The sequence below is a fragment of the Somniosus microcephalus genome, chromosome 31 (genome assembly GCF_052327205.1).
Source record: "Somniosus microcephalus isolate GS21.2 chromosome 31, FLI_Smic_1.0, whole genome shotgun sequence".
Taxonomy (NCBI): Eukaryota; Metazoa; Chordata; class Chondrichthyes; order Squaliformes; family Somniosidae; genus Somniosus; species Somniosus microcephalus.
Genome location: NC_141017.1, coordinates 19,678,084 through 19,693,770, shown reverse-complemented (window position 1 = coordinate 19,693,770; position 15,687 = coordinate 19,678,084). Strand labels below are relative to the sequence as shown.

The 15,687-nt window shown below is 48.6% G+C and overlaps 1 protein-coding gene across 2 annotated transcripts in view; it reads right to left on the bottom strand.

Moving 5' to 3' along the window:
• The window catches only part of LOC147097607 (adhesion G protein-coupled receptor E3-like), a 113,146-nt gene that overhangs the window by 67,851 nt on the left and 29,608 nt on the right, over positions 1–15,687 (bottom strand). For both annotated transcript variants that reach the window (XM_085971578.1, XM_085971577.1), the window contains 2 exons: positions 11,138–11,248; positions 2,858–3,045 (listed from right to left, as the gene is read on the bottom strand). In XM_085971578.1, coding sequence (XP_085827704.1) covers positions 2,858–3,045; positions 11,138–11,248 — 299 coding nt within the window. The remainder of the gene's footprint in view (positions 1–2,857; positions 3,046–11,137; positions 11,249–15,687) is intronic.

The following is a 15,687-nucleotide window of genomic DNA, read 5'->3' as shown; positions in this document are numbered from 1 at the left end:
CACTCTCTGATATACCCCACACCCCTCACTGTAACACTCTGATATACCGCACACACCTCACTGTAACACTCCCTGATATACCCCACACCCCTCACTGTAACACTCTCTGATATACCCCACACCCCTCACTGTAACGTTCTCTGATATACCACACACCCCTCACTGTAACAGTCTCTGATATACACCACACCCCTCACTGTAACACTTTCTGATATACCCCACACACCTCACTGTAACACTCTGATATATCAACACCCCTCACTGTAACACTCTCTGATATACCCCATGCCCCTCACCGTAAAAAACTCTGAAATACCCCACACCCCTCACTGTAACACTCTCTGATATATCCCAAACCCCTCACTGTAACACTCTCTGATATACCCCACACCCCTCACTGTAACAAACTCTGATATACCCCAAACCCCTCACTGTAACACTCTCTGATATACCCCACACTCCTCACTGTAACACTCTCTGATATATCGCACACCCCTCACTGTAACACTCTCTGATATACCACACACCCCTCACTGTAACACTCTGATATACCCCACACCCCTCACTGTAACACACTCTGATATACCCCACACCCGTCACTGTAACACTCTCTGATATACCCCACACCCCTCACTGTAACACTCTCTGATATACCCCACACCCCTCACTGTAACACTCTGATATACCCCACACCCCTCACTGTAACCCTCTCTGATATACCCCACACCCCTCACTGTAACACCCTTTAATATACCCCACACCCCTCACTGTAACACTCTCTGATATACCCCAGACCCCTCACTGTAACACTCTCTGATATACCCCAGACCCCTCACTGTAACACTCTCTGATATACCCCACACCCCTCACTGTAACACTCTCTGATATACCCCACACCCCTCACTTTAACACTCTCTGATATACCCCAGACCCCTCACTGTAACACTCTCTGATATACCCCTCACCCCTCACTGTAACACTCTCTGATATACCCCACACCCCTCACTGTAACACTCTCTGATATACCCCTCACCCCTCACTGTAACACTCTCTGATATACCCCACACTCCTCACTGTAACACTCTCTGATATACCCCACACCCCTCACTGTAACACTCTCTGATATACCCCACACCCCTCACTGTAACACTCTCTGATATACCCCACACCCCTCACTGTAACACTCTCTGATATACCCCAGACCCCTCACTGTAACACTCTCTGATATACCCCAGACCCCTCACTGTAACACTCTCTGATATACCCCTCACCCCTCACTGTAACACTCTCTGATATACCCCTCACCCCTCACTGTAACACTCTCTGATATACCCCTCACCCCTCACTGTAACACTCTCTGATATACCCCTCACCCTTCACTGTAACACTCTCTGATATACCCCACACCCCTCACTGTAACACACTCTGATATACCCCACACCCCTCACTGTAACACTCTCTGATATACCCCACACCCCTCACTGTAACACTCTCTGATATACCCCACACCCCTCACTGTAACACACTCTGATATACCCCACACCCCTCACTGTAACACTCTCTGATATACCCCTCACCCCTCACTGTAACACTCTCTGATATACCCCACACCCCTCACTGTAACACTCTCTGATATACCCCTCACCCCTCACTGTAACACTCTCTGATATACCCCACACCCCACACTGTAACAGTCTCTGATATACCCCACACCCCTCACTGTAACACTCTCTGATATACCCCACACCCCTCACTGTAACACTCTCTGATATACCCCACACCCCTCACTGTAACACTCTCTGATATACCCCACACACCTCACTGTAACACTCTCTGATATACCCCTCACCCCTCACTGTAACACTCTCTGATATACCCCAGACCCCTCACTGTAACACTCTCTGATATACCCCACACCCCTCACTGTAACACTCTCTGATATACCCCACACACCTCACTGTAACACTCTCTGATATACCCCTCACCCCTCACTGTAACACTCTCTGATATACCCCAGACCCCTCACTGTAACACTCTCTGATATACCCCACACCCCTCACTGTAACACTCTCTGATATACCCCACACCCCTCACTGTAACACTCTCTGATATACCCCACACCCCTCACTGTAACACTCTCTGATATACCCCACACCCCTCACTGTAACACACTCTGATATACCCCACACCCCTCACTGTAACACTCTCTGATATACCCCTCACCCCTCACTGTAACACTCTCTGATATACCCCACACCCCTCACTGTAACACTCTCTGATATACCCCTCACCCCTCACTGTAACACTCTCTGATATACCCCACACCCCACACTGTAACAGTCTCTGATATACCCCACACCCCTCACTGTAACACTCTCTGATATACCCCACACCCCTCACTGTAACACTCTCTGATATACCCCACACCCCTCACTGTAACACTCTCTGATATACCCCACACACCTCACTGTAACACTCTCTGATATACCCCTCACCCCTCACTGTAACACTCTCTGATATACCCCAGACCCCTCACTGTAACACTCTCTGATATACCCCACACCCCTCACTGTAACACTCTCTGATATACCCCACACCCCTCACTGTAACACTCTCTGATATACCCCACACCCCTCACTGTAACACTCTCTGATATACCCCACACCCCTCACTGTAACACTCTCTGATATACCCCACACCCCTCACTGTAACACTCTCTGATATACCCCACACCCCTCACTGTAACACTCTCTGATATACCCCACACCCCTCACTGTAACACTCTCTGATATACCCCACACCCCTCGCAGAAACTGCCAGCTTTATAACGGGGCTGAGGATTTCTCTCTTTACAAACCTGCTTGTTTTTGATGATGAACGTGATGTTTGGGAGAGTCTGGTTGTTGCTGGTCAATGTGGCTGTCAGCACATCTGAGTTCAGCTGCAAATACTCTTTTCCATACTTCTTATTCTCCATTTCCAAATCATCCAGGTCCAGAATAGATTCCATCTGTGTGTAGGCGATGAGGGAAGCTGCTGCAAATTCTGTCAGGAGGCAAGGTCTGTGATGTTACTTCAAGCCTAAAGCTTCTTGTATTTGCAAGGGGAAGGGAAATTATTGGCACAGTGCTTCTAAGGATTGAAGTGCTACTTTAGAAAATGCATATCCTGCCGATGTTGCTCAGTTGGCCACACGCTCCAGCAGAAGGTTGTGGGTTCAACTCGCACTCCAGTAATTTGAGCGTCGTATCCCGGCTGACACTGGCAATGCTGTACTGCGGGAGAGATATTAAACCTAGGCCCCCTCGCAAATAGATGTAAAAAATCCCACGACACTATTTGAAGAAGAGAAGGAAGGTCCCCTGGTCAACATTAGTCCCTCAACCAACACATGAGGGGTAAATGTCGGCCAGGACACTGGGGAGAACTCCCCGTGCTCTGCTTCGAAATAGTGGCCGTGGGATCTTTTACGTCCACCTGAGAGAGCAGGCGAGGCCTCGGTTTAACATCTCATCTGAAAGACAGCACCTCCAACAGTGCAGCACTCCACTGGAGTGTCAGCCTAGATTTTTGTGCGCAAGTTCCTTGGAGTGGGGACTTGAACCCACAACCTTCTGACTCAGAGGCGAGAGAGTGCTGCCCACTGAGTCACAGCTGACACGATGGACTGGGCAGGTGGGCAGAACAGTGGCAAATGGAATTCAGCCTGGAGACGTGTGAGGTAATGCATTTGGGGAGGGCGAACAAGGCAAGGGAATAAACTATAAACGGTAGGACACTGAGAAGTGCAAAGGATCAGAAGGACCTTGGTGTGCATGTCCACAGATCCCTGAAGGTAGCAGGACAGGTAGATAAGGTGGTTAAGAAGGTACACGGGATACTTGCCTTTATTAGCCGAGGCATAGACTGTAAGAGCAGGGAGGTTATGCCGCATTGGGAGTGTCAGCCTGGATCTATGTGCTCGAGTCTCTGGAGTGGGGACTTGAACCCACAACCTTCTGACTCAGCGGCGAGAGTGCTGCCCACTGAGCCAGGGCTGAAGAAACAAAATGAGCAGCAAGTTTGCTCTATCTGCCAGCCCTGACTGGGGCTGGCAGGCTGGAGTAGGGTGGGGCGGCAGGGGAAGGGGGGCGGGTGCGGGGGGGGTGTGCAAGGGGGGGAAATTCAGCTAGCGAGCACCAGAAATGTGCTCCACCTGAACCAAGACTGTGAGGCCAAAACTTCAGGGGTCTAATTGGAATGAGAAAGGTGTGCAGCAGGTGGAATATTGGCTGTTGGCTGCTTTGGATGCCCTAAAGATAGTGCCAATATTAAAGGAGTTGGCACAAGAGGTGCCCCAGGGTGACTCCTAAACTATTGTACAGCTAATGGTTTTAGAATACTGAGCGGAAAGGATTGATTTTTCCCTTGAATGTTACTGATCAAGGATACTGAAGATATTTTGGGTAAAAATAAGCTAAGAGTTTATGAAGTGATTATCCCCATATTATTATATGGATCTGAGTGTTGGAACATGAGAAAAGTTAGTGAGCAAGAGATCCCAACAGCAGAGAGGAGCTGGTTGAGAGAAACACTGGGAGTGTCCAGAGTGCAAAGAATCAGGAATGATATAATAAGAAGATGGCTTGGCCAAGGAGCAACGCTTGTACAGAAGGTCCAAGGAAGGCGACTGCCATGGGTTGGGGCACGTTTCCTGAATGAAAAGAGCTGGAATAGCTCTCATGGCTCTGCACACACAGGGACATGGAACAAGAAAACTAGGAAGGCCAAGGAGGCGCAGAGCAGACAACGTCAAGAGAGACTTGTCGCAGAAAGGGATACAGATGACTGAAGCGGCCAGGCTGGTTCAGGACCAACAATAGCGGAGTGAATTCATTGTTGCTGTTGAGCTGACGGGCGGGGGGTTTAGTCATCGTATTGGTTACTCATGATGGGCTTTAAAAGTACTAGCTTGTGGTCAAAATGTAAATGTTATGCCATTGTTCTCAACTTGGCAGTTTCCCCTGAAGCTGCTGTGCAGTTTGTGATTTATAGTCTGGCACGGAGCTAATGGAAGTGACTGCACGGCACCTGAGGGGGCAATAGCACCTGTTTCATAGAGAGACTGTCTGCGCCCAGTGTTACACAGAATTTACAGCGCAGAAAGAGGCCATTCGGCCCAACTGGTCCATGCCGGTGTTTATGCTCCACTCGAGCCTCCTCCCACCCCTCTGTATCTCGCCCTGTCAGCATATCCTTCTATTCCTTTCTCCCTCATCTACTTATCTAGATTCCCCTTTGTTTCTCCCCCACAACGGTAAAAATTGGACTATGAAATATAAAAACCCAAAACCACAGAGCCCGCAAAAAGAGATGGGCAATAAAGGGTTAATTCAAACATTGCGGGCGAACCATCAAGAGACTGGATATCAATGATCACAGACAATCTAAAATACGAATGCTTCTGAACAAGAACATTCGCATATTCATTTACCTTCAGGGGTTACATTGTTAAAGAAGACCATGGCCCCAGAATAACTAGTATCAGTGCGGGCCGAGACAATGGGCCGGGCCTTGAACCATTTGAATACGAATGTCAACAGAAACCAACAATTAGCTTATGCAGTCACCTTGGGAAGGCTGCATTGTCAGAAAGGACCTCAATTACAGACAGTCGGTGCCCGAGTAATCAACGGACAATACGAGGGACAATTAGCCATCAAGAGTTCTCTGCTAGAGACATTCACACATTTTGATACGGCCATCGTGTGCACAGGAGGGGGCCAGGAAACTGTGTTTCGAGTTACTGCAAGTTGGTTTTGGTTTAAAGTAAGAGGCAATTTGAAGAGAGTCGGTGTGGGAAGCTAATGCAAAAACAGCGAGCAGAAAGATTCGGGCCTACAATCAACTCCAGGAGACAGCCGATCAGGAGTGGTGATTGTATGTTTCAGTCAAATCATAGAGGGGGCTTTTGTGATTGAGTCTGAATAAGTTTGTGAGTTTCCGTCAGATCACAATAAGGGCTTTGTGATTGAGTCTGGGTAACTTTATATGTAACAATCAAATCGTGGACGGGTTTAACTGTGTTATACTGTGTCGATGCAAATGACCCTTACATAGGGCTTTGTATTTTGGAGTTGTTAGTCTAATATATAAATCATAGGGATTTATACTGGGGAAGTAATTGTGTGTGTGTGTTGAATAAACAAACGAATCAAAGGTTGAACCAAAACCCTGGGCCGTGTGTATTTTGTTCTTATAAACCCTGACGTCCAAGAACTGTGTGTAACGGGGGACCAGTATCGGAGAAAACCCCTTACACCTTAGATGCATCTATACTATTCATCTCAACCACTCCCTGTGGTATCGCGTTCCACATTCTCACCACTCTCTGGGAAAAGGAGTTTCTCCCGAATTCCCCATTGGGTTTATTAGCGACTGTCTTATATTTATGGGCTCTAGTTTTGGTCCCCCCCACACAAGTGGAAACTAGGCCTAGAAATTGGTCTCGGGCGGTGGTGTAAAGTGGGTGGTAACGGATCGGCCGCCCATTATCCGTAGCGGGAGATATTCAGTTCAATTGACTGCAATATCAGGCACTGTGAATAACGGCCGGCCCATCCGATACCGCCCGCTTGGCGTCAGCACCCGAGACCAATTTCTAGGCCGTAATGCATTTAAGGCCATAGATGCATTTAAGGGGAGGCTGGACAATCATCTGCGGGAGAAGGGAATCGAGGGTTACGCTGATAAGAGTTAGATGAGGAAAAGCGGGAAGGAGGCTCGAGTGGAGCATAAATGCCGGCATGGACTGGTTGGGCCGAATGGCCTGTTTCTGTGCCGTATATCCGATGTAATCCTGTGTATGTCATCTCTACGTCTATCCTATCAAACCCTTACACAATCTTCAAGACCTCGATCAGGTCACCTCTCCACCTTCACCCAGCCTGTTTAGTCTTTCCTGATACGTATACCCTCTCAGGTGTGGTATCATCCTTGCAAATCGTTTTTTGCACCTTCTCTAGTGCCTCTGAATCCTTTTAGTAATATGGAGGCCAGGCTGTGCACGGTACTCCAAGTACTGTGTTGTGAGAGGGAATTTGTGTTGTGGAGCTATTTGACATTCATTTGCATCTAATTTACACTGCTTGCATCCTCTATAGGTGCAGACAACAGAAAACCATATCGAGGAAGTTGAAGAGCAGTGTTATTCTGGTGCAGAATGGAGGAAACAGATAATAGAAACATAGAAACTTACAGCACAGAAGGAGGCCATTCGACCGTCGTGTCTGTGTTGTGTCTTTAAGAGAAAAGTTGTGCTTAGTCCCACGTCCCCGCTTTTTATCCGTAACCCTCTAAGTTTTATTTTATTCATTCCTGGGACGTGGGCGTCGCTGGCAAGGCCGGCATTTATTGCCCATCCCTAATTGCCCTTGAGAAGGTGGTGGTGAACTGGTGAGACCACATCTTGAGTATTGTGTGCAGTTTTGGTCGCCTTATCTGAGGAAGGATGCTCTTGCCATGGAGGGAGTGTAGTGAAGATTCACCAGACTGATACCTGGGATGGCAGGAATGACGTATGAGGAGAGATTGGGTCGATTGGGCTTGTACTCGCTGGAGTTTAGAAGAATGAGAGGGGATCTCATTGAAACTTATAAAATTCTAACAGGACTAGACAGACTAGATGCAGGAAGGATGTTCCCGATGGAGGGGGAGTCCAGAACCAGGGGTCACAGACTAAGGATAAGGGGTAAGCCATTTAGGACTGAGATGAGGAGGAATTTCTTCACCCAGAGAGTGGTGAACCTGTGGAATTCTCTACCACAGAAGGCAGTAGAGGCCAATTCATTAAATATATTCAAGAAGGAGTTAGATATATTTCTTAAGGCTAAAGGGATCAAGGGATATGGGGAGAAGGCAGGGACCGGGTACTGAATTTGGATGATCAGCCATGATCTCATTGAATGGCGGAGCAGGCTCGAGGGGCCGAATGGCCGACTCCTGCTCCTATCTTCTATGTTTCTATGTTTCTTGAACCGCTGCAGTCAGTGTGGTGAAGGTGCTCCCACAGTGCTGTTCCAGGATTTTGACCCAGCGACGATGAAGGAACGGCCGATATACTACCATGTCAGGATGGTGTGTGACTTGGAGGGGAACGTGGAGGTGGTGGTGTTCCCATGCGCCTGCTGCCCTTGTCCTTCTAGGTGGTAGAGGTCGCGGGTTTGGGAGGTGCTGTTGAAGAAAGTTCCTCATCACTCTGAGTGAAAACATTTCTCCTCATCTCCCTTCTAGATTTTTGCCAATGATTTGGAATCTAGTTATTGGCCCACGCCAGAGGGAATAATTTTTCTCTATCTACTCTATCAAAACCTCTCACCATCTAGAAAGCCTCTATTAGGTCACCTCTTAACCTCTGTTCCAAGAAGAACAGTCCTAACTTTTCTAACTTCTTCTCATAACTGATCCCTGGTAACATCCTGGTAAACCTCCTCTGTAACCTCTCTAAGGCCTTTATACCTTTCCTGAAGTGTGGTGCCCAGAATTGCCCACATTTCTCCAGCTGAGACCTAACGAGTGATTTATCAAGTTTTAGCATGATCTCTTTGCTGTTATCAGTTCCCACTTTTCCTCTATGTTGTATCTGTGTTTCAGCTGCTATTTGGGATCAGTGCAAAGGAAAACTACCAGAAAAGGAGATGAGTTAATTCCCCATCCTCATTGAAAGTCTTAATTTGAGTCCTTTTTATCTCAGGGAAGAGAGGAACCATGTTTGCACAAGGTCTGTTTGCACAATGGCCAAAGGCATTTTTTTGTATCCATGATAATTCCCATAGACTCACTTACCAGCCTTAGTCACAAGGCCCATTGTTAGGCTGGGCCCACAGCCTGAGTCACAAGGCCCATTGATAGGCTGGGCCCACAGCCTTAGTTACAAGGCCCATTGATAGGCTTGGGCACACAGCCTTAGCCACAAGGCCCATTGATAGGCTTGGGCCCACTGCCTTAGCCACAAGGCACATTGTTAGGCTTGGGGCCACTGCCTTAGTCACAAGGCCCATTGTTAGGTTTGGGCCCACTGCCTTAGTCACAAGGCCCATTGATAGGCTTGGGCCCACTGCCTTAGTCACAAGGCCCATTGTTAGCCTTGGGCCCACTGCCTTAGTCACAAGGCCCATTGTTAGGCTTGGGGCCACTGCCTTAGTCACAAGGCCCATTGTTAGGTTTGGGCCCACTGCCTTAGTCACAAGGCCCATTGATAGGCTTGGGGCCACTGCCTTAGTCACAAGGCCCATTGATAGGCTTGGGCCCACTGCCTTAGTCACAAGGCCCATTGTTAGGCTTGGGGCCACTGCCTTAGTCACAAGGCCCATTGATAGGCTTGGGCCCACTGCCTTAGTCACAAGGCCCATTGTTAGGTTTGGGCCCACTGCCTTAGTCACAAGGCCCATTGATAGGCTTGGGCCCACTGCCTTAGTCACAAGGCCCATTGTTAGCCTTGGGCCCACTGTCCTAGACACAAGGCCCATTGATAGGCTTGGGCCCACTGCCTTAGTCACAAGGCCCATTGTTAGGCTTGGGCCCACTGTCTTAGTCACAAGGCCCATTGATAGGCTTGGGCCCACTGCCTTAGTCACAAGGCCCATTGATAGGCTGGGGCCCACTGCCTTAGTCACAAGGCCCATTGATAGGCTTGGGCCCACTGCCTTAGTCACAAGGCCCATTGATAGGCTTGGGCCCACTGCCTCAGTCACAAGGCCCATTGTTAGGCTTGGGCCCTCTGCCTTAGTCACAAGGCCCAGTGATAGGATTGGGCCCATTGCATTAGTCACAAGGCCCATTGTTAGGCTGGGCCCACAGCCTGAGTCACAAGGCCCATTGTTAGGCTTGGGCCCACAGCCTGAGTCACAAGGCCCATTGATAGGCTTGGGCACACAGCCTTAGTTACAAGGCCCATTGATAGGCTTGGGCACACAGCCTTAGCCACAAGGCCCATTGATAGGCTTGGGCCCACTGCCTTAGTCACAAGGCCCATTGTTAGGTTTGGGCCCACTGCCTTAGTCACAAGGCCCATTGATAGGCTTGGGCCCACTGCCTTAGTCACAAGGCCCATTGTTAGCCTTGGGCCCACTGCCTTAGTCACAAGGCCCATTGATAGGCTTGGGCCCACTGCCTTAGTCACAAGGCCCATTGTTAGGTTTGGGCCCACTGCCTTAGTCACAAGGCCCATTGATAGGCTTGGGCCCACTGCCTTAGTCACAAGGCCCATTGTTAGCCTTGGGCCCACTGTCCTAGACACAAGGCCCATTGATAGGCTTGGGCCCACTGCCTTAGTCACAAGGCCCATTGTTAGGCTTGGGCCCACTGTCTTAGTCACAAGGCCCATTGATAGGCTTGGGCCCACTGCCTTAGTCACAAGGCCCATTGATAGGCTGGGGCCCACTGCCTTAGTCACAAGGCCCATTGATAGGCTTGGGCCCACTGCCTCAGTCACAAGGCCCATTGTTAGGCTTGGGCCCTCTGCCTTAGTCACAAGGCCCAGTGATAGGATTGGGCCCATTGCATTAGTCACAAGGCCCATTGTTAGGCTGGGCCCACAGCCTGGGTCACAAGGCCCATTGTTAGGCTTGGGCCCACTGCCTCAGTCACAAGGCCCATTGATAGGCTTGGGCCCACTGCCTTAGTCACAAGGCCCAGTGATAGGATTGGGCCCATTGCATTAGTCACAAGGCCCATTGTTAGGCTGGTCCCACAGCCTGAGTCACAAGGCCCATTGTTAGGCTTGGGCCCACTGCCTCAGTCACAAGGCCCATTGATAGGCTTGGGCCCACTGCCTTAGTCACAAGGCCCATTGATAGGCTTCGGCCCACTGCATTAGTCACAAGGCCCATTGATAGGCTTCGGCCCACTGCATTAGTCACAAGGCCCATTGTTAGGCTGGGCCCACAGCCTGAGTCACAAGGCCCATTGATAGGCTTCGGCCCACTGCATTAGTCACAAGGCCCATTGATAGGCTTCGGCCCATTGCATTAGTCACAAAGCCCATTGATAGGCTTGGGCCCACTGCCTCAGTCACAAGGCCCATTGATAGGTTTCGGGCTATGGTATTTGACCTGTGCAGGATGGACAGTTGCTATAGAAAAGTGATTAAAAATGGTACCTTTACATCGTTTCGTTTCCCAGTTAAAGTCCATCTCATTTCCTTTAGCAAATACTGTCACAGTTCCATTTATTGTGATGTTTTCACATTGAAGAAGTTGGATTTGGAGACCTGAAATGAAATGTCAATAACAACTGATAACATTCAGTATGGTTTGCAAATGTTCCTTCTTCGTTTTAACTCTTAGTATGTAGCCCACCATAACTGAACCCTGAAACATGGTTCACTCAGTATAAGTTGATGAGCATGTACTCTAAATAAAACCTATTCTAGATCTGATGAAAGATCATTGACCTGAAACATTAACTCTGTTTCTCTCTCTACGGATGCTGCCTGACCTGCTGAGTATTTCCAGCAGCTTTTGTTTCTATTCTAGATAATACTGGACTCATTGATCCTATTCTAGGATAAACAAAAGAAGTGAGGAGGCCATTCAGCCCCTCGAGCCTGTTTCACCACTCAATTGGACCATGGCTGATCTGTATCTTAACTCCATTTGCCTGCCCTGGTTCCATAATCCTTAATACCCTTTGTAACAAAAGTCTATCAATCTCAGTTTTGAAATTTTCAATTGAACCCCAGCCTCAACAGCTTTTTGGGGGAGAGAGTTCCAGATTTCCACCACCCTTTGTGTGAAGAAGTGCTTCCTGACAAGGATGTCTTGCTGCAGTTGTACAGGGCCTTGGTGAGACCACATCTTGGAGTATTGTGTGCAGTTTTGGTCGCCTTATCTGAGGAAGGATGTTCTTGCCATGGAGGGAGTGCAGCGAAGATTCACCAGACTGATACCTGGGATGGCAGGAATGAGGTATGAGGAGAGATTGGGTCGATTGGGCTTATACTCGCTGGAGTTTAGAAGAATGAGAGGGGATCTCATTGAAACTTATCAAATTCTAACAGGACTAGACAGACTAGATGCAGGAAGGATGTTCCCGATGGAGGGGGAGTCCAGAACCAGGGGTCACAGTCTAAGGATAAGGGGTAGGCCATTTAGGGCAGAGAGGAGGAGGAATTTCTTCACCCAGAGAGTGGTGAACCTGTGGAATTCTCTGCCACACAGGGCAGTTGAGGCCAATTCATTAAATATATTCAAGAAGGAGTTGGATATATTTCTTAAGGCTAAAGGGACCAAGGGATATGGGGAGAAAGCAGGGACAGGGTACTGAATTTGGATGATCGGCCATGATCTCATTGAATGGCGGAGCAGGCTCGAGGGGCTGAATGGCCTACTCCTGCTCCTATCTTCTATGTTTCTATGTATCTGACATCACCCCTGAACAGCCTGGCTCTAATTTTAAGTTGTTCTGGACTCCCCCCACCAGAGGAAATAGTTTCTCTCTCTCTACCCGATCAAATCCTTTAATCATCTTAAACACCTCAATTAGATCACCCCTTAATCTTCAAGGGAATACAAGCCTAGTCTAAGCAATCTGTTTACACAATATAACCCTTTTAACCCCAGTATCATTCTGGTGAATCTGCACTGCACTCCATCCAAGGCCAATATATCCTTCCTGAGGTACGGTGCCCAGGACTGAATAGCGTGCTCCAGATGGGGTCTAACCCGAGCGCTGTACAGCTGGAACATAACTTCCACCCCTTTCTATTCCAGCTCTCTTAGGATAAGGGCCAACATTCCATTAGCCTTGTTTGATTATGTTTTGTATCTGTCCACTATTCTCAGGCCCTTTGTGATGGGCCTAGGCTGACCTTCTGGTCTTGGAACGTATAGAACTGATTGAGAGAGAGGCCAAAATGTTTTTTTTTTTAAAGTCCCAAAAGCACATTTAGAAGAAGATGCTTGCTGAATTTCCACAGACCTTCTGGCGCACACTAGAGGGTGCAATGAATTAGGCCTGGGCATTAGGCTGGGGCCTGGATACACTGGGTCCCAGCCTTCACTGCCCGTCTCCATGGGGACTTGTTTGGGCTGGAACTTCCATCTTCCCAGAGCTAGGTCAACAGAGGGGGTGGGGCCAGGGGTGGGGCTTCCCGGGCTAGTGATTTTCTCAGCCCTAGCCCAGGATCCACTGGATGGTCAGTTTACTGAGAGAAAGAAGGATATACTTGCCTTGGAGGCGGTGCAACGAAGGTTCACTAGATTGATTCCTGGGATGAGGGGGCTGTCCTATGATGAGAGATTGTGTAGATTGGGCCGATACTCTCTGGAGTTTAGAAGAATGAGAGGTGATCTCATTGAAACTGATGTGCCTCAATAAATCCGAGACTCGATGTTAGCGAAACAAAACAAGGCTTTTATTGACTTAGAAGGTAACACACAGAGGAGAATGTATCTTCCATCCAGAGGTCTGCCGTACTGGATGTGCTGCAGGCTGGGCCAGCTTACATAGGAGCCAGGTATGGGCGGAGCCCTACACACAGTACAATACAATGGAAATGAAACTGAAACCAACCACAGTCACAGGCAGAGAAATACTGATGAGTGATGAATGGAATATTTCATCACAGAAACATATAAGATTCTGAAGGGGATTGACAGGGTAGATGCTGAGAGGTTGTTTCCCCTGGCTGGAGTGTCTAGAACTAGGGGGCATAGTCTCAGGATAAGGGGTAGGCCATTTAAGACTGAGATGAGGAGGAATTTCTTCACTCAGCGGGTTGTGAATCTTTGGAATTCTCTGCCCCAGAGGGCTGTGAATGCTGAGTCTTTGAGTATATTCAAGGCTGCGATCGATAGATTTTTGGACTCTAGGGGAATCAAGGGATTATGGAGATCAGGCGGGAAAGTGGAGTTGAGTCGATGATCAGCCATGATCTTATTGAATGACGGAGCAGGCTCAAGGGGCCGTATGGCCTACTCCTGCTCATAATTCTTATGTCCTTAGGTTCTTATGAACCAGCCTCATGAACTGTGAGGCTGACCTGGGGATCCAGGCCTGGCTCTTCGCCTGGACCCTTGAAGACTCAGACAAGGGGGTTGATAGGCCTTGACAACAAGACTGAGGCTGTTGGTGGGGCTTTGCTGCTGTTGCCTTGCTCTGTGCTGTGGAGAAAAACCTTAGATGTGCCCCTTGTGGTGGAGACACTTGATGGGGGAGGAGAGAAACTGTGTAACACTGGCGGCACACTATGTTACAGCTTGCCATGAACAGAGGGACAACCAGTAAACTAAGACAAGAGTATATATAAACAAGGCGAAAATATATTTATAAACTCAGGGAGATACCTGTTTATACACTGTATGAATGGAACCGCGTTTATGTGTTCAACCATAAATGTATTTTGATGCTTTGGCAACATAAGATGTACCTTATCATGCCAATAAAGCGATTTGTATTGTATTATTGTATTGTATTGATGGGAATATTTCAAGTAAGGACTCTTCCTCCTATCCATACAGGGGTCAGCGGCAGAGGGTCCCAGTGTGTGGATCATGGCCCTAACACCAGGATCAGTGGCCAGCGGGAATTCAGGGGTTAGACTGTTGTCCTTAGGTGTTGCTATTAATAGAACGTGAGGTAATGCAGAGCACCAAACCTCAGCTATCCTATCAGGAGTGCAGCGCCAAATGGTGGGGTGGGGCGGGGGGGGGGGGGGGTGCTGCAATTTCCCAACAAAACAAAACAGGAGTCATTGGGATCAATTCCTCCTGAGGACCTTTGGACCAGGATCCAATGCAACCCTCTGGTAGGAACAGGATTAGGCCATTTAGCCCCTCAAGCCTGTTCCGCCAAACAATGAGATCATGGCTATTCAGTGGTACCTCAGCCATGTGACTAATATTCATTCACGAGCCTGAATAGGTACGGGCGGTGACGTAATAAAACTCACTACGCATTTGGTTTGAGTGTAAAGCAAGGCTTTAATCAACTTGTTTCAGAACATGGAGGTCTAGTTGTACTTCACTAGTTCCTTGTCTTACAAAATGTCCCTGGCAAGCTGGGCCCACGCCCGAGTATTTATACTCCTTGGACGGCGCCACCAGCTGGCCGTCCAGCATTATTTCATGTAGTTTCTTGATGATGATGAGATTTATAACAGGCGGCAGGCTAGTCAATGGTGGGGCACATCACATCTGAGCCTGACAATTTCCTCAGCTAATTTTGACAGCTGAGCTCACTGGCTGGCAACAGTTAGCCGTGGCTCAGTGGGTAGCACTCTTGCCAGCCTGAGTCAGAAGGTCATGGGTTCAAGTCCTCACACCAGAGGACTTGGGCACAAAATCTAGGTAGACAGTACAGCCCAGCACTCTCTCAGACAGAACTGCCGTCTTTTGGATGAGATGTTAAAGCGAGGCCCTGTCTGCCCTCTCAGGTGGACGTAAAAGTTCCCATGGCACTATTTTGAAGAAGAGCGGGGGGAGTTCTCCCCGGTGTCCTGGCCAATATTTATCCCTCAAACAACATCACTAAAACAGATGATCTGGTCATCATCATGTTGCTGTTTGTGGGATCTTGCTATGCACAGATTGGCTGCTAGGTTTCCTACGTTGCAACAGTGACATAAGAACATAAGAAATAGGGGTTGGAGTCAGCCATTCGGCCCTTCAAGCCTGCTCCGCCATTCAATGAGATCATGGCTGATCTTCT